Below are 24,269 nucleotides of genomic sequence, written 5' to 3'. Positions count from 1 at the left end.
TATTATTCAAGGAATGCCAACATTATTGGATTTGGTTCTTTTCAGTTATTTCAAAGGTGTATTTACTGAATTGAAACGAAAGATTATTGGTTATAGAAACTATTGTAAATTGGTTGAAGACATGGACACCAAATATTTAAACGCAACTGAAGAAGAATTGATTATTTATAATGATGATTGTGCAATTTGTAGAGATAGAATGGATACTGCCAAAAAATTACCTTGTGGTCATATTTTCCATCAGTATGAAATTGATAGAAAGATATCTATATCACAACTAACCTCTTTTATTTATTCTTTATTATCTAGTTCATGTTTAAGATCATGGTTGGAACAACAAACTTCATGTCCAACATGTAGAAGATCCTTGATTGAATTACAAAACGAAACAGGTCAACCAAATAACAGTAATAGTAATAGCAATAGCAACAACGCATATGTTGTCAATCCATCAGATATAGAAAGAATACACGAATTATTCCCACATATACCAAGACAATCGATTATCAATGATTTGATGCAGACCCATGATATCAATGAAACAACAAATAATATTTTAGAATCAAGAATCATCATTGAACCTCATAGTACTGAAGATGACGATAATAATAATAATAATAATAATAACAATACAAATGACATTGTAAATGATAATTGTACACCAATAGTTAATAATAATAATAATAGTATCGGTAGTAGTAGTGGTAATAATCCTTCTTTATCTTCTTTATCATCATCTTCTTCTTCTCCTCAAACTGGACAACAACCATTACCAAATGATAATATAAATGGAAATGGAGTATCGCATACATCATCAATCTCTGGTGATATGAATCATGTTAATAATATTAATATTCAAACAACAACAACAACAACTGTTGCCGATGTTGAAGATAAATCGACAACATCAAATACAACGACCCCAAATACCAATATAACTTCTCCAATATCACCTTCACCACTTGAACCACAAAACCAATGTACAGACAACACCAACAACAACAATAGCAATAACGATAATAATTATATAACCAGAAAACTAGACAAGTTTTCAGATTCCTTCCAAGGAACACCTGAAGCAAGACAAAATAGTCTTTTATTAAGAAAAAGATTAATGTTGGAAGCATCTAGGAAGTAAGTAAACAAAAAGAACAGACCAAACAAACAATATGAATACAACTTGAATCCTGACCCTCTCTTTCTTTTTTTATAGAAAATTTTTAGAGGATATGGATAAAGCATCATCAAACACTAGTGAAAACACCACTTGATCAATAATGGTATTTCTATTTCAAATAAAATGGTTTATCTCTTGTCATTCTTTTTTTTAAAAAATTGTTGGTTTATACTAGTATGTACATAGGAAACAAATGGTTTATTCATTTTTAAAAACAGGATCTTGTTTTATTATTATTAAACAGGGATGATGAAGTTCAGAAATGCAAAGAGAGGCATTTAAAAAGACCAATATATATATTGTCGGATCTTGAAAGTTACCTATTAAAACCAACTTGAATTAAAATAAATAAATTGGCAAATAGTTATTGAATACTTCATGTATACTTACATGCTTCATTTTTGAAGTTCAAAAAAAGCAAATTTTTCAAATTCAAAACAGGCGGGAGAATTCAACCGTTGGTTTTCCAACTTGAACCACTCATGTGATCGCGAGGCTTGAAACAAACATTATATTTCTCCTTTTAACCATACTACTTTACTAACTTACTACTAACCAACAACCAACAATCCATTTTGTAAATAATTTTAATTTAAAGTTAATTATCACTATAATCATAACACAACAACAATCATCATAATAATAGTAATAATAAAGATAGAGTATAGATAGATAGAGTATAGAGAAAGAATGAATAAAACAAATGCCACAAGCGGTGGGATGAGTACTTTTAAAGCAACTAGTAATGCAATGAAAGAGAATCATCATCCAGCTACAACTACAACCACCAAAATAGTACCACCTTCCAAGATGGCGCCTCAGATGACCTCCTCGTCCACTGTTCCCTCATCTGCACCCAAGGTTATAGGATCGTCATTCCAAAAGCCAACAACAACGACTACCACTACATTACCATCACAAGAAAAGATATTAACATCCAATACATCAGTCTTGAATGCAGCACATCATCAACAACATCAACCATCCAACATGAAACAACCTGTACCACCCACATCATTTAAACAACAACAACCAGTACCACAAATGTTGTCCAAATCACAAATGGCTCCTATTACAAATCAACAACATCCTACTACTACTACTACTGCAGCTCCCACTGCCACTATTTCATCTGCTTTGTCATCATCTGCTTCTGTTTCTACACAACAACAACAATCAACTCGTCAACAAATGATGCAACAAAAACAATTATTACAAGAACAAAAACAACAACAATACCAAGAAGAGTATGTATTTGATGATATATATATTATTATTATTATTATTATTATTTTGGACTAACCAACATGATTCTTTTATTTATTTTTTAAAAAAGTAAAAAGAAATGGACAATTGATGATTTTGATATTGGTAAACCACTTGGAAGAGGTAGATTTGGATATGTATATTTGGCAAGAGAGAAAAAGAGCAAGTTTGTAGTAGCATTAAAGGTATTGTTCAAGAGTCAATTACAGGCTGCCAACATTGAACACCAACTTCGTAGAGAAATCGAAATCCAGTCTCACTTGCGTCATCCAAATATCCTTCGTTTATATGGTTACTTTTATGATGAAAGTAGAGTCTACCTCATCGTTGAATTTGCCAAAGGTGGTGAATGTTTTAAGGAATTACAAGCTGTACAAAGATTTACTGAAAAAGTTGCTGCTACTGTATGTTTAAATCTAAATATAAATATATTAAAATTCTGGAAACAAAATAATCATATTTATCAATTTCTTTTTTTTTTTTTCTTTAGTATACTATACAAATTGCTGATGCTCTTAGATATTGTCATTCTAAACATGTTATTCATAGAGATATTAAACCTGAAAACCTTTTAATTGGTATTAATGTATGTTGTACAATATGAATTAATTAATTAATTATTATTTCAATCTAACTTTTTTGTTTGTTTTTTTAGGGAGAAATTAAAATTGCAGATTTCGGATGGTCTGTTCATGCACCAAATAGTAAGAGACAAACTTATTGTGGAACAGTCGAATATTTGCCACCAGAGATTGTCAACAAACAACACTATGATCACAAAGTTGATGTTTGGAGTCTTGGTATTTTAATCTACGAATTTTTGTGTGGTAGATCTGCCTTTTGTGATGAAACCGAAGAAGCTGTCATGGAAAAGATTCAAAAGGGGGTTGTTACATTCCCATCATATGTCTCCATGGAGGCTCAACACTTAATCCTTGGTCTACTTACCAGCGATCCAAGTGAAAGATTAACAATGTATGATGTTATCAATCACCCGTGGATCAAAAAGAATGCTCATCCACATTCATTAATTCGTACGTAGTCAAAATATTTTAAATTTGTAAAAGATATATCTAACATCTGACATCTGACATTTATCTATCTTATCTAGCTGGATCAGATTTGAGAACCGAGTATTGAGGAAGTGCTTTGTGTTTTATCTAAATTCTAAACAAAATAATAATAATAATTAATAATTAATAATAATAACAAGATAAAAAAAGATATTAATGGAAGCTTCAAGATGGTGGGGTTACGGTTGTTGTCAACACGATTGTTGTCAATTCGAACGGAAAAATAATATCTTCAAAAAAACAACAACAATCAATCGTGGGGGAAATAAATTTATTGAACGCAACTACTCTTTTTTTTTACAGAACCAAGGGACTTGCATCTTTGCCGCACGGCTCCTTTTCATCCATTGTTAATAGGTTATAGTGGTATTATAGTGTGTATATATATATATATATATATATATTTATCAAATTTAGTGTGTTTATATTTATCTATCTGCGCGTGGTAGCCATTCAAGTAATTAAAACAAACAACGACGCTTGATACCAGGATTCTCACGATCGAAAAATACACAAAAAATTCAAAAAAAGGTTAGGCTTCCAACAGCACCCCCCTCCCATCAAGATTCTTACTACTTCTCCTACTTACTTATATTTATACACTTACCTATCATTGCGTCCACTCTCTATTTATCTTATCATATACCTATATAACTTTAAAACGACAACAACAATAGACATATATTAGATTAAAAAAAAAGGTAACACATAAAAAGACAAAAGACAGACAACAAACAACAACCACAGAACAACAACGACTCAAATTATTAAATATTACAACCACACACGACACAGGTCTATCTCTCTCCTTCATTCCCCCCTCATATCATATTATATTGAAACGAGAGAGGGAGGAATTCAGTTTAGTTTAGTTTTATTATATTATATTATATTATACAAGATTAGTTTGTTTAGTTTAGTTTATATTTATTTATTTATTCTTCACAGTCTTATTATAGTCAACTCATCATCATCAATCATACATCAGCAATATAGAAACAAAAAAGAAGAAGCGAGACATTTTAATTAACATTATTCGTTGTCACCATTATTATTATTATTATTATTATAATTTATAGTTTCATTCATTACTATTACAAAGAGTATTAATATTAATAATTATATAAATATACAATAATGTCAAAGAAACAAGGTGGATGTTGTGGAGGTGACTCTAACAAAAGTGATGGAGGTGTATCGCGTAAGTTTTTAGTTACATAATAATAATAATCAGATACTATGATATATCGATCGATCAATACAACAACTCGTGGAAACAAACAAATGATATTACAAATGGATCGTTTAAATGTCGACCGATCGATCGATAGGTCATAGTGTTGGATATTATTATTATTTTGGTTTAAACAATATTGATTGATATTTTATATATTAACAAATATATGGTTGTTGTTTTGAAAATATTTATAGCAAGCATCGTTGAAGGAAACAATACAGATAATAGAAACAAATTAGAAAAAGGTGTAAAGTTGGTATTGTTGGGTGATATGAACACTGGAAAGACATGTATAGCCTCTCGTCTCGTTAGAAACGAATTCGTTCCAACTGATTCAACTATTGGGTAATTTATCAATCAACTCGATCAATCAATCAATCATTTATATATTTCACTGTTGGAGTTATTATATTATTATATCTTCATATATATATATATAATACAATACACCTGCTGAAATATGAATATGACTGACCTCATAATAATCATTGGTCTAATTTACTCATTCCTTTTTCTTTTTTGTTAAATTAGTGCCGCATTTTTGGTAAAGAATATGACATTGGATAATGGAAATACAGTAAAGTTGGAGATTTGGGACACTGGTAAATATTATTATTATTCAAAACAATACAATTCGAAAGTAGCTAGTACCGCTAGCTAGTAGCTATTCTCCACCCTTTTAATATCGATACTAATCAATTGATTACCTCATAATATTATAGCTGGTCAAGAACGTTATAGAAGTCTTACCCCAATGTACTACCGTGGAGCATCAGCTGCTGTTATTGTTTATGATATTACTAAAAAAGTAGGTAAAAAAAGAAAACTCCGTTTACGATCTTCTATTGCATCTTCTTCTCTGTTCTCTTTGTCCTCTTCTTCTCGAAAAAACAAGAAGATGAGAATGAAACAAGAACTGACGTTCATTTCATTGCATCATAATGGTGGAGGACAAGGACAAGGACAATTGTAGGTCGATTGGAAAATCAAAAATCGATTTTTTTTTTTCGACCCATCAATTCAGGAGGAATGAAAAGAAAGATATTATTGTTCTTTCTTGAAAACTAAAACTAAAACTATACTGTAGTATAAGACATTAATGACTAACCAATAACTTATTACTTTACTTTACCACATTTTAGAATACTTTTGAAACTTTAAAGAGATGGGTATCAGAATTACAAAAGCAAGCATCACCCAACCTTATTTTGGCCTTGGCAGGAAACAAGGCTGACTTGCCACATCGTGAAGTACAAGTAGACGAAGTTAGCAAATACATCTCTGAACTTGGTGACGTTATATTTTTTGAGACATCAGCACAGACTGGTTTTAACGTTAACGAGCTATTCACTGAAATATGCAAGAAAATTGTAGATACTTATAAATAATTATATTAATAGATAGGGGTAATAATAGAATAACAACAACAACAACAGCAATAATACAGAACCAACCAATACCAACCAACAACAACAACAATACAATAACAACATATGCAACCATTAATAACCTTTACACTGATCATCTAGATTACACTTTTTTTTTCCAACCATACACACAATAAACTGAAGATTTGATAAAAAAAACAACGAGTAAATGAAAGCAACTATGTAGACAAGTAAAGTAGTCAATTCAATAGATAGATGGATAGATGGACAGATAGATAACGACAATCACTCTTTTGGTCTATTGGCCGAGTACGATAATGTATTCAATAGTTAATAATAGGGTCCCAGTGATGGTTTGAATTAACCACGGTGGCTTGAACAACCGACACTTTGGAGATGATTTGTCGGCATTCATTATCCAACTCGAGTCGTCGTTTAAATACAGCCAACTTGGTTGTGTGGATATGTTCACCATCGAAAGGGGGTTGAAGACGACAAAGACGAAAGGTTCTGCACGAATCTTTATTGATCGACTATGGGGGGTCTATTCGCTTGAATACGTTTTATTGCTATGAAAAAGTCAAGGCCCTCGCCCATACAGATAAACAATCATTGCTTTGCATTAAGTGTGTTATTTTTACCTGCGATAAGACCAAAACGAAAGAAAGGACCTCTCGAGCCGAGGCTATGGGCTCATCAGACGCGCCAACAGAGAGCTTATAGTAAAAAAAAAAAGTGAACAGTTCTCGAGAAAATTTCCAAAATAATCAATCAATCAAAACTCAACGAGCAGAGCGAGGGCTTTTGAGTCGGGAGATATTTTGGCGTGTGTTAGCTTGTCCTCAACTCACAGATCATATGAAATATTTAATATTATTCTTCTTTTTTTTTTCTTGACCACAACCCTTCCGGGGATACAGCGCGAGATCAAAAAGGATCATTGTGGTTGCAAGGAGATGAAGAACTATAGAGTTTTCATTCTACAAAGAGATTAAAAGGTAACATATATAATATATTATATAATATAATATAAATTTGCATCATCCAATCAGAGCTTAAACCCATTTAATGTGTACATTGGCCGTTCCCCACCATTTCTTTTTTTTTGTATAACTACCAGTCGATAAATACCTGTCGACATTGTATATTGATCTTATCGTTATGGTTTAATTTGTCGACTCATATGGGAACCCTCCACACCAACCAACCCAACCACCATATCAATTTTGTTTTTTTGTATACCAACCAGCCGACTAATACCAGTCTATGACACATACCGATCCTTAATTAAATAACACGATACCACAAATATTTTGATACAACACAACAACAACAATAACAGCAACAACATTTCGATACGATATCTCTTTCGAGACCAATTAATGAACTTAAAAGTGTTGCGTGGTTTTTTTAGATCAATTTGATTAGCATCAACCAAACCATCATCCTTTGAACATCGACACAAAACAATTTTTTTTCGTATTAATCATTTTTTGGTATACTGCCGATATCATATTAATCTCCTTGAGATCTTCATGAATATTGTATTTCTACCTTTTTTGTATATCATTTTAATTTTAACTTTATAAACCAAAAGTATGTTTTTTTTGTTGTCATAAATATCAACTTTATGCCATTTTATTATTTTTAAAAATAACCTGTATCATACCTCTTATCTTTATGTAAAAGCAATGGTGATCATTGCTGGGCAGTGTGTGTGAGTGTGTGCCACATTGAAAGTTGTAACAGGGGCACTGTTGAGTGAGAGCCGTGGCAAGTTACTTAATTAATTAGCAAGATGGGTTATTTATATTTATAATATATTAGCTAAAGCAATTATGATCCAAAATGTTTTGATCAAAAATTTTGATATTAACCAAATAAATTCCATTCCACCTCCAACTTTCTCTGACTATATTAGAAACAAAATACACAATGAGACAACAAATCAAAGTAGGTTTTCTTACATCTTTAGACTATCCAACTCTTAATCATGATGATCATGTCTTGATGGAGGCTGCTTCCACCCACTTTTCATGTTCTGTTGTGGTTTGGAATGATAAGTCTGTAGATTGGTCTCTATACGATTGTTTGGTCATCCGATCACTCTGGGTATGTACAAACTTACTTTTAAATAATTATTTGGAATCCACTTGGATTGTATCTTCAGACTGACTAACATCTTTATTATTTTTTTTCATTTCCAGGATTATGTTCATAAATTTGAAGAGTTCCAACAATGGATGAAAAAGATCGAATCGATGCCCAAGATCAAGTTACTTAATCCAACTTCATTGATCCGTTGGAATTGGAATAAAGTATACTTGAAGGAAATGAATGAACTCGGTGGCATTGATACCATTCCAACAGTCTATGTCACTCAAGGAGACATTTGTCAGACCAGAAAGACGATCCGTGACTTTATCGAACTTGGCTTTGAAAAGAGAATCTTTCCAGAGACCCAGACTCATTTTGTGATAAAGCCAACCATTGGTGCCAACGGCTACGGTACCTACCGATTCACACTCGACACCTGGACACAGTACCAATCAGAGTTTGAGTCACTCTTAAAGGAGAGTCAAATGATGATCCAACCATTTGTAGAGTCTGTCCTTACCCAAGGTGAATTCTCATACCTCTACTTTAACGGCAAGTTCTCTCACTCTATCGTCAAGAAACCATGCAAGAATGATTTTAGAGTACAAGAGGATCACGGTGGATCAGTCCAAATCAACACTCCATCATCATCTGATATCCAAATCTCTCAAAAGGTTATTGATTACATTTCCAAACAAATTACTAAACCTTTATATGCTAGAGTTGATATGGTATGTTAAAATCTAATTATCTATCTCTAGAAAAAAAAAAAAAATATATTAATTATTTCTTTTATTTCTTTTTCTTTTGATTCTATTTTAGTTGTTGTATAATGGTAAATTATGTTTAGGAGAATGTGAATTATTTGAACCAACATTATATTTTATGAAGGATTCAAAGATTGCTGATAGATTCTTTGTTGCTTTGTTGGAGAATTATACTGCTGCTGTTGCTGCTTCCAACATGACTACCATCACTGTCAGTGCTGCTCCATCACATATGGCCGCTAGTACATCACTCAAACACAAGATTTCCATTAATCTATCACCACTCATCTCGCCCAGAGCATTGTCCAGCTTTGACAATACCTCATCATCTTCAAATGCCCCAGGTAATGCATCGCCACGTAATGTTACACCTCTTAGTCCATCAGCAAGAGGTTTGATGATGAATCTCGGTGGTGTCGAAAGAGTCACTCAACTTGAAATTTCAACCAATTAAATTATTAAAAAGTAACAAATTAATAATTAATAATTAATAATAATAATAACATATTGATATAAACAACTAACTAACAAACAAACCAACACCAACCAACCAACCAATACATAAATACATCATCATCAACCAAGTCCAACCAAATCCAACCAACCAACCAACCACCATACATACACATACAAACAAACATACAAACAAACATACAAACAAACACCGATAGATCGATAACAACATCAAACTTAAACCTAACTAAAAAAAAGGCATTCATTCACACAAAAGTTGATTAATAAACTAGTACCAACAATACCTTAAATGGCTGTAATATTTCAAGTTCAATTCAAATTCAAATTCCAATACTATACTTTCCAGAGATTTGTTTGTTTTCTTTTTCCTTTTCTATTCCAATACAATTATATTATAATTCCATTTCCAATTCATGTTCATTTGTTGTTGTTTTTAAAAAATGATTTATTATTATTCTATTATTATTAATTTATTATTATTCCTTTTTTGTCCAATGAATTCTAGCATAATTGATAGCATCTCTATTTTCTTTATCAAATTCTTCGATAATCTTGAATCTTTCGTTTCTATACATGATTGGTAGAATTTCTTTGATGTTGTCTCTGAAATCGATAATATCTAAACTTTGTTCTCTCCACAATGGTATTTCATCCTTTACGTTTTCATAGATAACGTTTGATGAATAATAGGCTCCTCCAAATGTAGCAGAGATCAAGAGAATAGATTTAATGGTTTGAAGAGGATAGTTTTTGACAAAAGAGTTGGTAAAGATGTAGCCAAACGCTCCTCCCAATGCACCAAACGTCCACATTGATCTCTCTGGGTTCTGTACTGAAAAGCCATAGTTGTATATTTTAGAATAGAGTCTATTGTCCATAGACTTTACCCATTGGTCTGAATCAAAGTATATTTGTATAAGATTTTCTTTTCTCTTGTCAAGTCTCCATGGATCTTCTTTGATTATTGTTGGTGTTGCTTGTTGTTGTCCTTGTTTTGTTTTTGATTGCTTTCCTTGTTTCTTTTGTTTTTGTTGTTGACCACCTTGTTGTTCTTGACTATCATTCTTTAAATCTGGTTGTTCTTGTAATGATCTTTTATCTGATGATGATGATGACGAATCTTCACCTGTTATATAACTTTTGAAATAACCAAGTACTCCCATTTCTCTCTCTCTCTCTATATCTAACTAACTATAGTTGATGTGATATGTATAAATATATGTATATGTGTGAAAACTCTGATGATTGATTGATTGATCAATCTATCTTTCTGTCTATCTACTTGTCGTTTCTTTAGAGTACTCAATCTTTGTATCAAATCATTCGACCCTAGACGAAGAAAAAAAAAATTTCAAAAAATTGATACATAATTATGACCTTTGCTCATTATACTTGTTGTAGTTCATCAATTAAGAAGAAGAAGAAGATATTTTAACAAAGTTATTTGTTGTGTCACACCATGTTACTCGGAGTTATATTCGTTGTACATACCAGTATTGGTGGTGACAAGTTGATGTTTAGGTATCCAGCAGTCACTAGAGGAAAGGTCAGTGATGAGACAATGATGGCATTTAGACAACAACATCCAATGATGACCCCGGGGTCTAGTGGAAGCAAGGGTGCTGGCAGTGGTGGAGGAGGATCAAATGAAAACGATGGCCTCAATCAAGACCAAACTAGCAGTGCAAAGTCAAACATCACCAAAGACATTTACAGCATCTACAATCTGTCGTCAGAGATTATCACACCTATTCTCATCCCAAAACCTACTCTTTGTGATCAAGCTTTTGAACTGACCATTGAAAATACAAAGTTTATTGGTCATCCAACTGTATTGGATGAAGATAGTGAAGAAGAGGAAGATGATAGTGAAGATGATAGTAGTGATGATCATCACAAGAAACATAATGGTGGTGGTAAACATAAATCAAGTAGAGATGGTTTAAAACGTAGTGGAAACAATAGAAAATCAAATCAAAAGAAACATGGACATCATCATCATCATCATCATCATCATCATCGAAAATTAAATAATAGTAGTAATAGTAATATTAGTGATAGGGAAAACCAATCACCTTCCAATTGTAATGATAAACTAATATTAAATAATTCAACCAATTCAACCACTTCTTCATCTTCTTCTATTCATAATAATAATATAAATAATAATAATAATAATAATAGTAATAATAATCCTTCTCAACAACAACAACAACAAAAGAAAAATAATAATTCAAGTGATGAAATTACATTATTTAATATAGTATTTGTATTGACATCAAGATCGGGTGACTTGAATTTAAAGTTGGACGATAGTTTAAAACGATTGGCATTAAAGATTGCATCGGCTCTCCAACACGAACAAGACCGATGTAATTATATAACAAAGCAAGCACACGAAATGATGACAATTAGAGACGCTTGGTTGACCGAACACACTTTGGATACAATCTCTGCCGATGAGAAACCAAATCACGAAGAACTTACAAATAGAATACTACGAGCGAGTAGGCTAGCCAGAGAAATCAAAGATATATATCATGGCCTTAAAGAGGACCGTGTGGTTAGCATGCGTATCAATGGTTGGGTGAACCTCAATCTCAACATTATCAACCCAGACTATTACCCCGAATACCCTATTCGTCCATACCACGCCCTACTACCATTTGCAGCGACCGACGACGATTCCATTCCCATCCCACCATCTGATATTTCACCGGCACTACTTCGTCTACTCGAAGTTGCCAAACCAACCAAAAATTTTAGAGATTTGCAAATGGAGACTGATCTACCATTGGCGCAAATCTATCGTCTGGCATCACATTTGGTCTATTGGAGAAAAGCAAAGATCATCAATATGATGACCAAAAACAATGTCTATGTGCTCAACCCCAGAAACTCGAATGACCTTGTCGATTTGGGCAACAAGTTTTCGACGCTGTTTCCTGAATTCAAATTCCAAGACATTCTCTTTCGATTTTCAACAGCTCGTCCTCTTGCAGAACACATTAGTAAAATTCACCAAAATTATTATGTAGTATTTCTTCAAATCGTTGGATGGCTCTTGCAACACGATCTCATTGTTCAACTACACACATATGTACATTTAATGATCATGACCCCACTTCATCTATCTCATCCAAATAATAATAATGGTAGTGTAAATAGTCAAAATAGTAGTAGTGGTGGTAATGCTGGAAGTTTTAATAATAATAATAACTCCTCATCACCTCAAAATCATCTTTATCAATCTACTCCATTTCCATTAATGCCTTCACAATCTCAACCTCATGAAATTGCTTTTTTCGAAAAAATTGATGATAATACAAAATCCTATCAATTATTTAAAAGGTAAATAAGAAAGAAACAAAAGAAAAAATATACAACACTAATTAATTTATTTTATTTTATTTTTAGATTATGTCCATATTTTAGAGGATTACATCATTTGGAAGAAATAATGTGGAGAGAAAATATATCAAGAGATGATCTAAGTAAAATATTAAAGAAATATAAAAGTGTTTTAATTCAAATTACACATGAATAATAAACATTATAGACAAATTGTATTTAGGGACAGAAATAAAATACAAATTGCAAAAAATTAAATTGTAATCAAATATCAAAAAGGGATTACGACCCTTTTAGATGAAAGAGTTTGGGATGATTGAGGATGAGGACGAAGAGGATTATGCACGTGTTTCTTTGTTTTATAATATTGATAGGTAGCAGACATGGATTAATTTATTGATATTCCATATCTTGTAGTTGGTGATTGGTATAATCATAGAAATCAATCATCAAAGTTGCTGTTGTATTTTTGCGTGCAAGCTTGGACTCGTGCAAATAAATTAAGAAATTTGTAAAGAAACGATTGATGAATGTATTTTATTTAACTAGTAATTTTATTATAAATTCTATACCATCCGAGTCTGACCTGTTCCATGACTTAACGATAATGATCCACGAACCTAGAAATCTTCTGACATCTTTTCAAGTTCCTCTGGGTCTCCAAATTCTTTGAATGCTTGTACTGGAGTCTTGAACCAAACATCGTGATACCCGTCATGGTCGCACATACATTCATTATCTCTATCTGCCTCGCTATATTGTGATGCATCGACATCTCCTCTCATCTTCATACATTTTGAAAACCTTATTCTCTGATTTCAATTGTTTGATTGCATTGCTAATCTCTGGCGATACGTTAATTAATATTAAATAATAATGATTAATATTAATCATTATTATTTAACATCTATAAAACCAAAGTGTTTTTGGCCAATCATTTTATTTATACATACTCTTTTGAATTACATGTTCTTTATCGAAACATTCTTGGATATCGACTGACAACATTTTGGTGATGGTCTGGAGATTCTCGATTGGAAGTTCCTTTACCAACTGTCCAAAGTCTTCTTTGTTTTCATTTCTGAACTACTATTAACTATAACTATAGTTTTGACATCTATCTTTGCTATATGTAATAAATTTAAATATTTTATATCATATTCTTTTTTCTTTTTTAATAATATTATTTTTTAAATATTCCTTTATTAAAATCTTTAAAGAATTGTTTGTTTGCCTCTGCTTCTTTATCTTCTCGAGTTGGTTGTGGTGGAGTTGGTTGTTTGATGGGAGGTTGAAGGCTTGTAAACTTTTTATGAATAAATTGTTTTGATAATGATTCTTCTTTTGTTTCTGGTTTTGGAGTTTGTTTTTCATAGGGATCATTGAAATCTTTGTATCCCAAACCAAGTAACTCTGTTCTAATTACATCGTTGGCAGTATCACCATCCATATATAAACTATCTTCATTTTCTGGAGAGTATCCTGGGATTTTCATATTAACAGTTGCTTGTTTTTGTTGTTGTTGTGGACTATTATTAAATACACCCATGAATTTGTTGGTTAATTGTTTTGATTTTTCTATTTGTCTACTTCTACTTTGTTTGGCAGCTTCCAACATTTCTGGGGCAATCACATTTTCAAAAATGTCAATCGATGCCTCTTGTTTTTTTTTATCCTTGTCCAAGATAAAGTAGAGGTTTGGAACGTATCTAGACTTCATATTTTTGGCAATATACATTCTAAGACGTGGTGTCAACTTTACCAATCTGTTTTGAATCTGTTCGTCAGTGATGGCTTCGTAGCCAGCAATCTTTCTTCTTTGTGCTGCCTTTAGATCCTCATCATTACCAACCTTTGGTGTGGAGACTGTTAATCTCTCATCAAAGGATGGGATCTTTACTTGAAACTCTACTCCTTCTGATCCAACTTCATTTCCAAATTTACCAAATGAGAATGCTTCCTTGTTATTGTAGTCTTGTTGTTGTTGTTGTTGTTGTTGTTTTTGCTGTTGTAAAGAAGATGTTCTAAATGATTTGGATAATACAATATTATCTAATCCATGAGTTTGTGCAGTTGATGAAATTTCTTCATCTGGTAAAGTATCTCTTAATCTCTTGATCATGATTTGTTTTGCCTTGAATGTACTAAGATCATCCAAAATATCATTCAATACTGGTTCATCTGTCGACGATGCCCTAGTTTCATGTTCTTCATCTTGACCATAATCTTCATCCAAATCATCTTCATCTTCATCTTCAATCTCTTCCATTTCTATTTCTTCATCAACATTTACACCATTTTCATCCTCTTCTTCTCCTTCTTCATCTTCGTCCATTTCTTCCATTTCCTCCATTTCCTCCTTTTCTTCATCAATTCCTTCCAATTCCATTTCTTCTGCTTCGTCTACATTATTATCAATATTATCACTATCTCTTGCCCAATAAACCTTTAACCATTTCAAATCACTTGAAACCTTGGTTTTTGTGAGTACGATGTGAACTTTGGAGAGAACAGGATCGAATAATTCATCCTCTTCCATGTAGGCATCTTTTTGATTCTTAAAGAAACCAAACATTGATTGTTTGGTTGGATCGTGTTGATAGTCTGCAATCATCGAGTGATAACGAGTATTGTGATCCTTAAAGATGACAGATTCATTCAAAAGGCTCATAATACGATTGGCCATTTTCTTTTGAAGGATTGTATGTTCTTCATCATTTTCCTCGTCAAATATAACTTTTCTTTCTTTTCTTGGTCTTTCTGTTTTGCCAGACATTGCCATCTCTTCTTTGGCCTTTAACTTTTTTCTTTCCTTTCTTGACAATCCACCTCTTCTTCCACCACCCTCGATATGATTTGGATCCATAAAGTACTTTAGATACTTTTCATCGATTTTGAATCCTTGACAATAGAGACTTCCACTCTCCTTGGTCAATCCCTTCTTTGCCAATGATTTGGCTTCTTCATCCTTGTAACTATAGTCTGCTTGAACTCCACCCTTTTTCTCGTCATATTCTCTCCAACCATCATCTTGAGCCAATTCGCTTTCAAAACCATCGTCTTGCATTTGTTTACGAACAAAGCTTTCGTCATCTTTTTGATCTGGTTTCATAATGATATAATCTTCCTTTACAAATGTCTTTGATTTCATCTTTCCAAATTCCAACTTTGTTGGATCTTTTTCATCTTCATCTTGACCATCATCTTCAATTTCATCTTCATCTTCATCTTCATCATCGTCTTCATCATCTTCTTCATCTTTGTCTCGTCGCTTGGAAGAACCATACTTTTCTTCTTCTTCTTCCTCCTCCTCTTGATTGACTTGATTCCTTAAACCTTTAAAGTTTTTAGACAAGTTTGAATCTTTACGTAGTTGTTGTCTAATCTCTCGTTTACGTTCAAGATTACGATTATAATCTATGAGGTCTTTTCCTTCTTCTTGTAGGTCTCTTAGTTTCTCTGCAGAGATATCACCTTGATGAAATGTTACATTGTCCCAACCAAAACCTTGATCCAAGTATTTCTTTGGTCCACCTCGACTTGTAATCTTGTGGCTAATGATTGTATCATCTGCCAATCTATAACTATTTGTCTTATTCTTTGATTGTTGATTACCAATTGATTTATAATTTAATCCTTTAATTATATTTTTTGATCTATCTCTATTATTATTACCACTACTATAATCTCTTGTTACAATATATGATCCACTACTACCACTACTACTTGATAGAGTATAATAGTATAACAAACTGTTACTTGTTTGTTTACTACTATATCTACTTATATTTAACATCTTTTACTATATTTACAAATGAACATTAATTTCAAAATACTCTTTACAAAAAAAACGAATCATTCGTTTTTTTTCATTCATCAAATGCAATTTACACAAATAATCAAGATTCGATTATTAATTTTGATTGTTGAAAAGATATATATATAAAGAATACACACTACCACTAACTACTTTTATGTTGTTTTATAAATGTACTAAAAGTTATATTATTTTAACCAATTTATTGAGTAAGGGTCTTTGGAGTTTCCCAGGTGAATTCCTTGAGGGCACGACCGAAATGACCACCGGCGGCGGTCAATTGGTAGATTGGTCTGAGGAGGTCCAATTCACGGGTGAGGACTCCAGGACGGAGATCAAAGTTCTTGTTGATGATATCTAATAATTCGGTATCGGACTTCTTGCCGGTGCCATAAGAGTCGACAAAGACAGAGAGTGGCTTGGCAACACCGATGGCGTATGAGACTTGGACGAGACAACGTTCGGCAAGACCAGCAGCGACGATGGACTTGGCGATCCAACGGGCAGCGTAGGCACCAGAACGATCGACCTTGGATGGATCCTTACCAGAGAAGGCACCACCACCGTGGGCACCCCAACCTCCGTATGAATCGATGATGATCTTACGACCAGTGAGACCAGAGTCACCCATTGGACCACCAATGACGAAACGTCCAGATGGGTTGAGATGGTAGATGGTCTTGTCGTCCAAGTACTTGGCTGGGATGACTTCCTTGACAACCTTTTCGAGGAGCTCGGAACGGATGACTTCGTTGGTGACGTCTTCATCGTGTTGGGTGGAGATGACGACAGTGTGGACACGGACTGGGGTCATACGACCGCCTTCCTTTAAGTATTCGACGGTGACTTGGGTCTTGGCGTCTGGACGGGCCCAGGCGAGGGTACCGTTGTGACGGAGTTCAGTCAACTTGTTGACCAACTCAGAGGCGAGGTAATGAGTCAATGGCATCATTTCAACGGTTTCATTGGTGGCATAACCAAACATGTGACCTTGATCACCGGCACCAATGTCTTCGAGGTTCTTACCAACGTGGACACCTTGGGCAATATCTGGTGATTGTTGTTCAATACCAACGAGGACGTTGCAAGTCTTGTAATCGAAACCCTTTGAGGAGTCATCAAAACCGATCTTCTTGATGGTGTCACGGACAACCTTTTGGTAGTCGACAACAGCCTTGGTGGTAATTTCACCAAATACCATAACTAAACCAGTCTTGGTGCAAGTTTCTAAAATAGAGGTAAATTAAAAGTAGTAGTAATATAAAATCATTAGTATCTTGTTTTAAAAAAAATATCTTCTTTTCTCTCTATCTTCGACCGACACCATTTTTTTTCGACCGACAAATTTTTTCTTTAGAACTCGACGACATGATTTGACTTTTTTTTTTTTCCCCTTCTTCTTGATGATTCACTATCAAGTAGAACGTCGTGTGATACATCAACATGCACACGACAAAGTAGTATTGATGGTATTGGTAAACAAATAAATCACATTCAACGACTTGTTTTTGTCTTTTTGATCCAATTATGTTGATGTCTATCTGTGTTCTAAATACTATAGTGTTTTGTCGGCCGATAAAAAATCTAGTCTGTCTCTCTAAGATCATTATTGTTTTTGTTTGAACCTACCACAAGCAACCTTGGAATATGGATCTTGAGCCAAACAGGCATCAAGGATGGCATCAGAGACTTGATCGCAGATCTTGTCTATAGAAAGGGAAAAAGAAGAAAGAAGAGAAAAGAAAAGATTGTGAATATTAATATTAATTGTTTTTATCTGTATATATATAATTTTTGTTATTATTTATCTCTAACTTACCTGGATGACCCTCAGTCACAGACTCGGAAGTGAAAAGAACAGTTTGAGCTGACATTTCTAGTTAATAATAAGTTAATTGTATGTATTAATTTAATACTGACAACAAACAGGCTATTACTCCTTTTAAAGGCTTGACTTTAACAATAACAATGTGATCGATAAGATAGTCGGCTAGGTTCAGCGGGTGCCAGAAAAAACAAAAAAAAAATGAAAAAAAATTATTAAAGTTCTTTAAAAAAAATCTCTCTCAAGAAGAGCGAGAGGAGTGTGTTGATTAAAAATAAACAAGGTTCAATTGGTATCCCACCAACACCTCATCACCACACACTCCCTACCCACTCAACTGGATTCTGACGAATCACATTCTCTGGATACCACCTACCACCCCACTCATTCATACGATAGAATATCTCACCTCCCATTATGTTGGGAGACATAAACAACCCCCTCCCCCAATATAATATAATTTTTTAATTTTTTTTTTTTTAGACAAGCATCATTTTGTATTAATTATTTGAGTATTAATGTATCTGTTGGTGAATAGTAATTGTATAATTCCATTGGATATGGTTCATAGATTGTTGGTTGTTGTCGTTTTGTTGTCGTCAGACCATTTCCTTTTTTATTATTCTAATCTTTGCAGACCCGATGAGTCACAGGTGCGAGCCTTCACGAGGGTTTGCTTTGAAAACCGAATGGTCTTGAAATCGACTGGAAAGAATCTTCTTCTGGTATAGAGTCATTGTTTGTCTTTTTTGGTTGGAGTGTACTAATAGTAAAGGGAAAGGGAAAGGGAAGGTTGAGATAAGAAGAATAATACTTGTACCAACTACTACTACCAGCCACTACTGCCACACTACGACTACTACTACGCTAATTGCTTATTCTTTATTCTAGGTGTATATACCATATTCACCGATTTATAGATTTCATTTTGTGTTACATTCTCCATATGTGCTATATATATATATATATAGGATATACAAAGGATAAAAGAAGAAGAACAAGAAGAGGATACGATTAGTATCATTGTTTCGTATTATATATATATATATATATATATTTATATACAGTAGTTGTTAGTATCTTCTTATATATAATTACCTATAGTCATGACAATGTTATGACAAGATTCTCTCAATTCATGAAAGAGGTGAATATCTTTATTCTTTTGTTTCTCCTTGTCTATTTGGTCTTGATAAGGTTTGAGTTTATCTACTAGTTCTTGTTCTTGTTGTCGCAAGTCTTCCAACTCTTTGAGCAATTGCTCCGATGTGTAGTTTGCATAGTGTACAGTTATCTTTTCCTTTTTATCTTTATCTTTATTATCGTCGCTATTTACAATCTTTTCACTGTTCAAGTGTTCATCCTTTTCAATACTTAATATCTTTATATTATTATTATTATTATTCATTATATCGTAGTAAACAAACAAAAATAAAAAGTAAAAGTTCACTCAAGCAAAGCAAAGCTATAGATCAATTATTTCTTGGAAAATTTTATAATTATTGTTAACAATTATAAAATCAACTCAAAAGCTATAAACCTGTTCCGGAGGAGTGGGTTAACTTTATTCATTCATTTTTATAAATAATAATTTATTTATTTATTTATTTTATTTGTAGTTTGGCAAACAAGGCAAGTATGAATAAAAAACCTCCTTGACGGGTGGTTTTAAATTTCATCCAGTCAAGAGTGGTTATATCATAACATTGGTGTCTCTACCTCCAACCACATTGGTGTGTGACCAAGGCAGATTACACAATGAATTCAAAGAGTAACTGAGTTTTGATCATTCATTCATTCATTCATTCAATCATTCTTTTATCCCTCCCATATATTTAATAATTTTATTTCCTATCTATATTTATAAATAATAATAATAATTGAAAATGGATATGTCGAAATATGTTCAATCTATGAACAATGCATTTGATAATTTCTCAAAGAAATTTGATGCTTTGGTCATTTTAGATGCCAATACTTCAAAGAGAATGGCTTCTTCTCCCAATTGGCATGCTTCTGACGCAGAACAAGTAAGCATGGTCAATGCTTTTAAAGATACCTCAGTCACTACATTATCATATGAAGGAAAAGAATTTAAAATTCATCCAAGATCATATGATCATGTTCTTACTGCTTACCGAGAGGAAGGAGATGATTACCGTCATTTAATGCTCAGAATCGATGGTGATGTTGTTGCAGTCGCTTACACTTCCAATTTCCTGCAAGTAAATGAGTTATGGTTGGACAAGGCAAACTTTACCCCATTATTTGGTGTATGTAAAATAATAATAATATCAATCAAAACAATAATATTAATCAATCAATTATTATTTTTAATTTTTTTAAAAATTTAGGCGGTCAAAGCATTTTCTGGTGCTGCAAAGGCTTGTGGTGCTATTGCTGGTGCCATCAGTGCTGCATTTGGTTAATTTTCATAATCGCTATATATCTCTGTCAGTTAGTAGTACTACCTACCTAATGTTATTTTTTTTATTTTAAAATAACAACCATTATCTAGCTGGATTATAAATAATAAAAAAAAAGATTCCATTCCAAAAATATTAATTATCCAATTCTTTTGTCCTTTTTTTATTTTTTATCTTGTTGTTTGATTTGATACCAAATCTTTTGGTACCATTAGAGTAGATCCATTTTTCTTTAAGGTATTCAAGTTTAGAGTTGGTGTTTGGTGCGGGGACCAAATCTTTTAAACCACACCAGACAATGAAATAAGAGAGGAATGGATTTTGTTGACTTTCATATACTCTGCTAGCAAACTCGAGGGCAAAGGCACCTGTGTTTTCCAACGTGACCAAACTAGGGAATATGTGCATTTTCTCGATCCAAGTATCAAAAAGGTATGGTTCGAGGTAGATACGCAAATGGGTAATGCCACGATAGTAATCGATTACAATGGGAGGGGGTGGATTTAATAGTACTGTGTTGGGTGGCATTGATCGGGGAAAGAAAGAAGCGGTGTAAGTGGCAATGAATTTCTTGAGATTCTTGTGTTCAGCATGAATGGTTTTAGCACCAAGTGTGACGAGCGAGTCTACGATAATTTTGTTGGTGATTTGGTATCCACCAGGTAGCACCATCTTTACCATTGGATGTTTCACATTCTCAAAGTATTCTTCCAAGTACGTGTAGGGACCAAGACCTTTTTTGACACAAAGCAATGTGTTCTGGAAATCACATTTGACCAATGTAGTGATACCAGCCAATAGTCTAAAATGTCTTTCATCCAATTTAATAGCACCAATTACCAAACTTGACAGATTGTGCATTGTTTTACCAATTTGTTGAAGTGATAGAACGTGAATGGTCTGCATAAGAGTCGGGTGATCTTGAATTTGGTGACCATTGACAATAACTCTGCATGTGCAGGGTAGAGATTCTTTACGGCGAGGAGTGAATTAGCATCTTCTAATTGCATTGTCAATTTGGTGGGACGTTTGAGAACGCACCATGTCTTGTTCTCCATAGCGCTGCAATCACGGTAAGAGAGTTTCATCGATACAGGAAACAATGAAATCACACTAAACAGTTGTTTGTTGACCGAAGCCAAGCGAAGAGCCATCCTGAATCTTTGGTAGTGGGTTTCAGTAGGTTCGGGTGGGATAGTCTTGTCTAGCAACATATCCCAAGTATATCTAAAGATCTTGACGATGAGATATACCGGTAATGCAAAGTCAACAGATCCAACATAATAGTCTTTCAGAGGTTTAGCAGTATTATTGTATCGTTTCATACTGTGTTGATAGGAATAGTAGGCTTGCTCATTGATTTTGCAAAGGCTATCTTTCTCGTCAGACACAAAGTCTGTAATTGGCATACTTTGAACTTCTTTAATTCGTCTGGTGTATACACTCGATCCACACATTGTTTATATGTTTTATATTCAACAAGAAAAGAAACTAAGTTCAATTTCATGCCAAGATTGAATAAAACAACCTCATAGAATATCATTTTTTCTTAACAAATAGTATGCATTGTGGCACTCTTCAAGAAGAAGAATACTTTTTCTATTCACAATCATTATTTACTGAACTAAAATTAAATTTAATTATTAACTTCTTCTCCTGCTTATATTATATCCATAATTATAGTAATAATAATATAATTATATTTTTGAATAGTAAATATTATAGATCCCTCTTTGAGATGATAAGAGAGAACGAATTACATTTTACTTTTTCATTGCCAACTACGGTGGTCAATCTGCGAGGGTGAATCCAACCTACCAATAAATCACCTTGAACAGCACTCATTGGTTCGATTTTTAACTGTAGGGTTGGTTTGTGGGGGTCATATCCTACCGAATTGGGAATGAAATAAATAATTACTTTTATTGTTTGTTCCCATTTAATTGATTTAAATGAATTAATTTATAATAGTAGGTATAAAAGAATGAACATCAATATTATTCCATTCACAATAATTAAAAATGGACAAACAAGCACAAGACAATAAATCAAATCAACAAAACCCAAATCATCCATCAACTGGACCTGGAAGGTAAATAATTTAATATTTTTATAGAAATAGATCATTTATTCTAATTTTTTTTTTCTTCTTTTCTTTTCTTTTCTTTTCTTTTCTTTTCTTTTCTTTTCTTTTCTTTTCTTAAAAAGATCATCTGGTTATAGCGGAGCTCCAAGTAACTTGGATAACAGAGCCAATCAAATGAATCCAAACCAATCTGGAAGAAAGTAAATTTGTTTTGAAATCCCTCCCTCCCCCCAATTTATTGGCCCTTTGAGTTTCAATTTATCCTTTATCTACCAACCATATCTACATATGGTAGCAATCAAATCATTTATATAAAATAAAACACTTGTTTAACTTTCAAAAAAAATAGATTAATTTAGATTTATATACATATGTTTAATTTATTTCGATAATTTCTAAAATAGGGGACTCTAATAAATCTATTGTACTTTTAAAACTATAAAAAGAGTTAGTTAATGGGAGATTGGATATTCGAATTGAGTTGGGCTATAAACATACCTAAAAGAGTGTACTCCATTGGAAGGGAGACAGTTGAGAAATGGAAGATTAAATGAATTGGTAGAGTTATCATATCTCATGTTTTCAATATCACCAAGAGACAATGGAACTGAATGATCACTATTTATTTTAATTTGAATTGTAAGGTCTTGAATATTGTCATTGGAGCAATTAAAAATATACACTATATATATACAATTATAATCATCACCAACTTCACTTTTGCCATTATCTTTTAAAGTTTTGATGATTACAAAATGAATTGATTCTTCATTGATATTTACTACATGTTGGATGGTTTCATTTGTAGGTGTAGTAATAGTACTATTAAAACTATTATTAGCAAGGATATTATGAAAATGATTTTTAAATTTAATTGGATAATTATTAGTTTTAAATACAAAATTACTATACTTTGACATGATTATTATTATAATTAAATATATTAATATTTGTACAACAACCAATCAATTGGATAAATATTCATTCATGATATAATGTAATATATATTTTTTTCTTTTATATTTATCTCAATTGGATTTGTCGATGGTAATGTAAAAAAAAAATATGTGTTTAGAGGAGGAGTGGTGTAACACGAGAAACACATTGCATTACGAGATCTCATTTTGATCTCTAGCATGTTAACATGTGTACAAAAACGAGATATGTTTGTTTGGTCATTTATTTTATCCATGCCACTACACATTGTTGTTGTTGTTGCTATTTTTTTTGATGGTCTAATAATTATTGTTAATACTGTTGTTTGTTGTTGCTATTGTTATTATTG

At 32.8% G+C, this 24,269-nt stretch overlaps 13 protein-coding genes across 13 annotated transcripts; 6 read left to right on the top strand and 7 right to left on the bottom strand.

Annotated features, from left to right (window-relative positions):
• Positions 1-13: 13 nt before the first annotated feature.
• Positions 14-1,271, top strand: amfr (putative ubiquitin-protein ligase; the record flags this gene model as incomplete). The annotated part of the gene is made up of 3 exons (XM_004360429.1): positions 14-243; positions 310-1,134; positions 1,214-1,271. The coding sequence occupies 3 exons, from the start codon at positions 14-16 to the stop codon at positions 1,269-1,271; spliced, it is 1,113 nt and encodes a 370-aa protein (XP_004360486.1).
• A 596-nt stretch (positions 1,272-1,867) lies between these two features.
• Positions 1,868-3,485, top strand: aurK (putative protein serine/threonine kinase; the record flags this gene model as incomplete). Its single annotated transcript, XM_004360428.1, has 4 exons — positions 1,868-2,424; positions 2,514-2,847; positions 2,934-3,029; positions 3,099-3,485. The coding sequence occupies 4 exons, from the start codon at positions 1,868-1,870 to the stop codon at positions 3,483-3,485; spliced, it is 1,374 nt and encodes a 457-aa protein (XP_004360485.1).
• Positions 3,486-4,653: 1,168 nt separating this feature from the next.
• DFA_04763 (uncharacterized protein) lies at positions 4,654-9,459 on the top strand (the record flags this gene model as incomplete). Its single annotated transcript, XM_004360427.1, has 10 exons — positions 4,654-4,717; positions 4,948-5,098; positions 5,285-5,355; positions 5,476-5,561; positions 5,896-6,123; positions 6,368-6,470; positions 7,969-8,094; positions 8,117-8,253; positions 8,349-8,969; positions 9,061-9,459. 10 exons carry the CDS (start codon positions 4,654-4,656, stop codon positions 9,457-9,459), a joined length of 1,986 nt encoding a protein of 661 aa, XP_004360484.1.
• Positions 9,460-9,955: 496 nt separating this feature from the next.
• Positions 9,956-10,642, bottom strand: DFA_04762 (uncharacterized protein; the record flags this gene model as incomplete). The annotated part of the gene is made up of 1 exon (XM_004360426.1): positions 9,956-10,642. The coding sequence occupies one exon, from the start codon at positions 10,640-10,642 to the stop codon at positions 9,956-9,958; it is 687 nt and encodes a 228-aa protein (XP_004360483.1).
• Positions 10,643-10,938: 296 nt separating this feature from the next.
• On the top strand, positions 10,939-13,026 carry DFA_04761 (UPF0171 family protein; the record flags this gene model as incomplete). Its single annotated transcript, XM_004360425.1, has 2 exons — positions 10,939-12,830; positions 12,897-13,026. 2 exons carry the CDS (start codon positions 10,939-10,941, stop codon positions 13,024-13,026), a joined length of 2,022 nt encoding a protein of 673 aa, XP_004360482.1.
• Positions 13,027-13,450: 424 nt separating this feature from the next.
• Positions 13,451-13,615, bottom strand: DFA_04760 (uncharacterized protein; the record flags this gene model as incomplete). The annotated part of the gene is made up of 1 exon (XM_004360424.1): positions 13,451-13,615. One exon carries the CDS (start codon positions 13,613-13,615, stop codon positions 13,451-13,453), a length of 165 nt encoding a protein of 54 aa, XP_004360481.1.
• A 398-nt stretch (positions 13,616-14,013) lies between these two features.
• DFA_04759 (uncharacterized protein) lies at positions 14,014-16,626 on the bottom strand (the record flags this gene model as incomplete). Its single annotated transcript, XM_004360423.1, has 1 exon — positions 14,014-16,626. One exon carries the CDS (start codon positions 16,624-16,626, stop codon positions 14,014-14,016), a length of 2,613 nt encoding a protein of 870 aa, XP_004360480.1.
• A 223-nt stretch (positions 16,627-16,849) lies between these two features.
• Positions 16,850-18,888, bottom strand: metK (S-adenosylmethionine synthetase; the record flags this gene model as incomplete). Its single annotated transcript, XM_004360422.1, has 4 exons — positions 16,850-17,874; positions 18,277-18,354; positions 18,467-18,523; positions 18,849-18,888. The coding sequence occupies 4 exons, from the start codon at positions 18,886-18,888 to the stop codon at positions 16,850-16,852; spliced, it is 1,200 nt and encodes a 399-aa protein (XP_004360479.1).
• A 203-nt stretch (positions 18,889-19,091) lies between these two features.
• DFA_04757 (uncharacterized protein) lies at positions 19,092-19,880 on the bottom strand (the record flags this gene model as incomplete). Its single annotated transcript, XM_004360421.1, has 3 exons — positions 19,092-19,148; positions 19,374-19,423; positions 19,571-19,880. The coding sequence occupies 3 exons, from the start codon at positions 19,878-19,880 to the stop codon at positions 19,092-19,094; spliced, it is 417 nt and encodes a 138-aa protein (XP_004360478.1).
• A 478-nt stretch (positions 19,881-20,358) lies between these two features.
• DFA_04756 (uncharacterized protein) lies at positions 20,359-20,901 on the top strand (the record flags this gene model as incomplete). The annotated part of the gene is made up of 2 exons (XM_004360420.1): positions 20,359-20,745; positions 20,827-20,901. The coding sequence occupies 2 exons, from the start codon at positions 20,359-20,361 to the stop codon at positions 20,899-20,901; spliced, it is 462 nt and encodes a 153-aa protein (XP_004360477.1).
• Positions 20,902-21,033: 132 nt separating this feature from the next.
• DFA_04755 (uncharacterized protein) lies at positions 21,034-22,355 on the bottom strand (the record flags this gene model as incomplete). Its single annotated transcript, XM_004360419.1, has 2 exons — positions 21,034-21,657; positions 21,768-22,355. 2 exons carry the CDS (start codon positions 22,353-22,355, stop codon positions 21,034-21,036), a joined length of 1,212 nt encoding a protein of 403 aa, XP_004360476.1.
• Positions 22,356-22,919: 564 nt separating this feature from the next.
• Positions 22,920-23,188, top strand: DFA_04754 (uncharacterized protein; the record flags this gene model as incomplete). The annotated part of the gene is made up of 2 exons (XM_004360418.1): positions 22,920-22,990; positions 23,107-23,188. The coding sequence occupies 2 exons, from the start codon at positions 22,920-22,922 to the stop codon at positions 23,186-23,188; spliced, it is 153 nt and encodes a 50-aa protein (XP_004360475.1).
• A 171-nt stretch (positions 23,189-23,359) lies between these two features.
• DFA_04753 (uncharacterized protein) lies at positions 23,360-23,904 on the bottom strand (the record flags this gene model as incomplete). The annotated part of the gene is made up of 3 exons (XM_004360417.1): positions 23,360-23,420; positions 23,483-23,602; positions 23,666-23,904. 3 exons carry the CDS (start codon positions 23,902-23,904, stop codon positions 23,360-23,362), a joined length of 420 nt encoding a protein of 139 aa, XP_004360474.1.
• Positions 23,905-24,269: the final 365 nt, after the last annotated feature.

Source organism: Cavenderia fasciculata (assembly GCF_000203815.1).
Source record: "Cavenderia fasciculata unplaced genomic scaffold Scf_Dfasci-G-o-33e01.r1-3, whole genome shotgun sequence".
Classification (NCBI taxonomy): domain Eukaryota; phylum Evosea; class Eumycetozoa; order Acytosteliales; family Cavenderiaceae; genus Cavenderia; species Cavenderia fasciculata.
The sequence above is the reverse complement of the archived record's forward strand: the minus strand, read 5'-3'. Positions and strand labels throughout refer to the sequence as shown.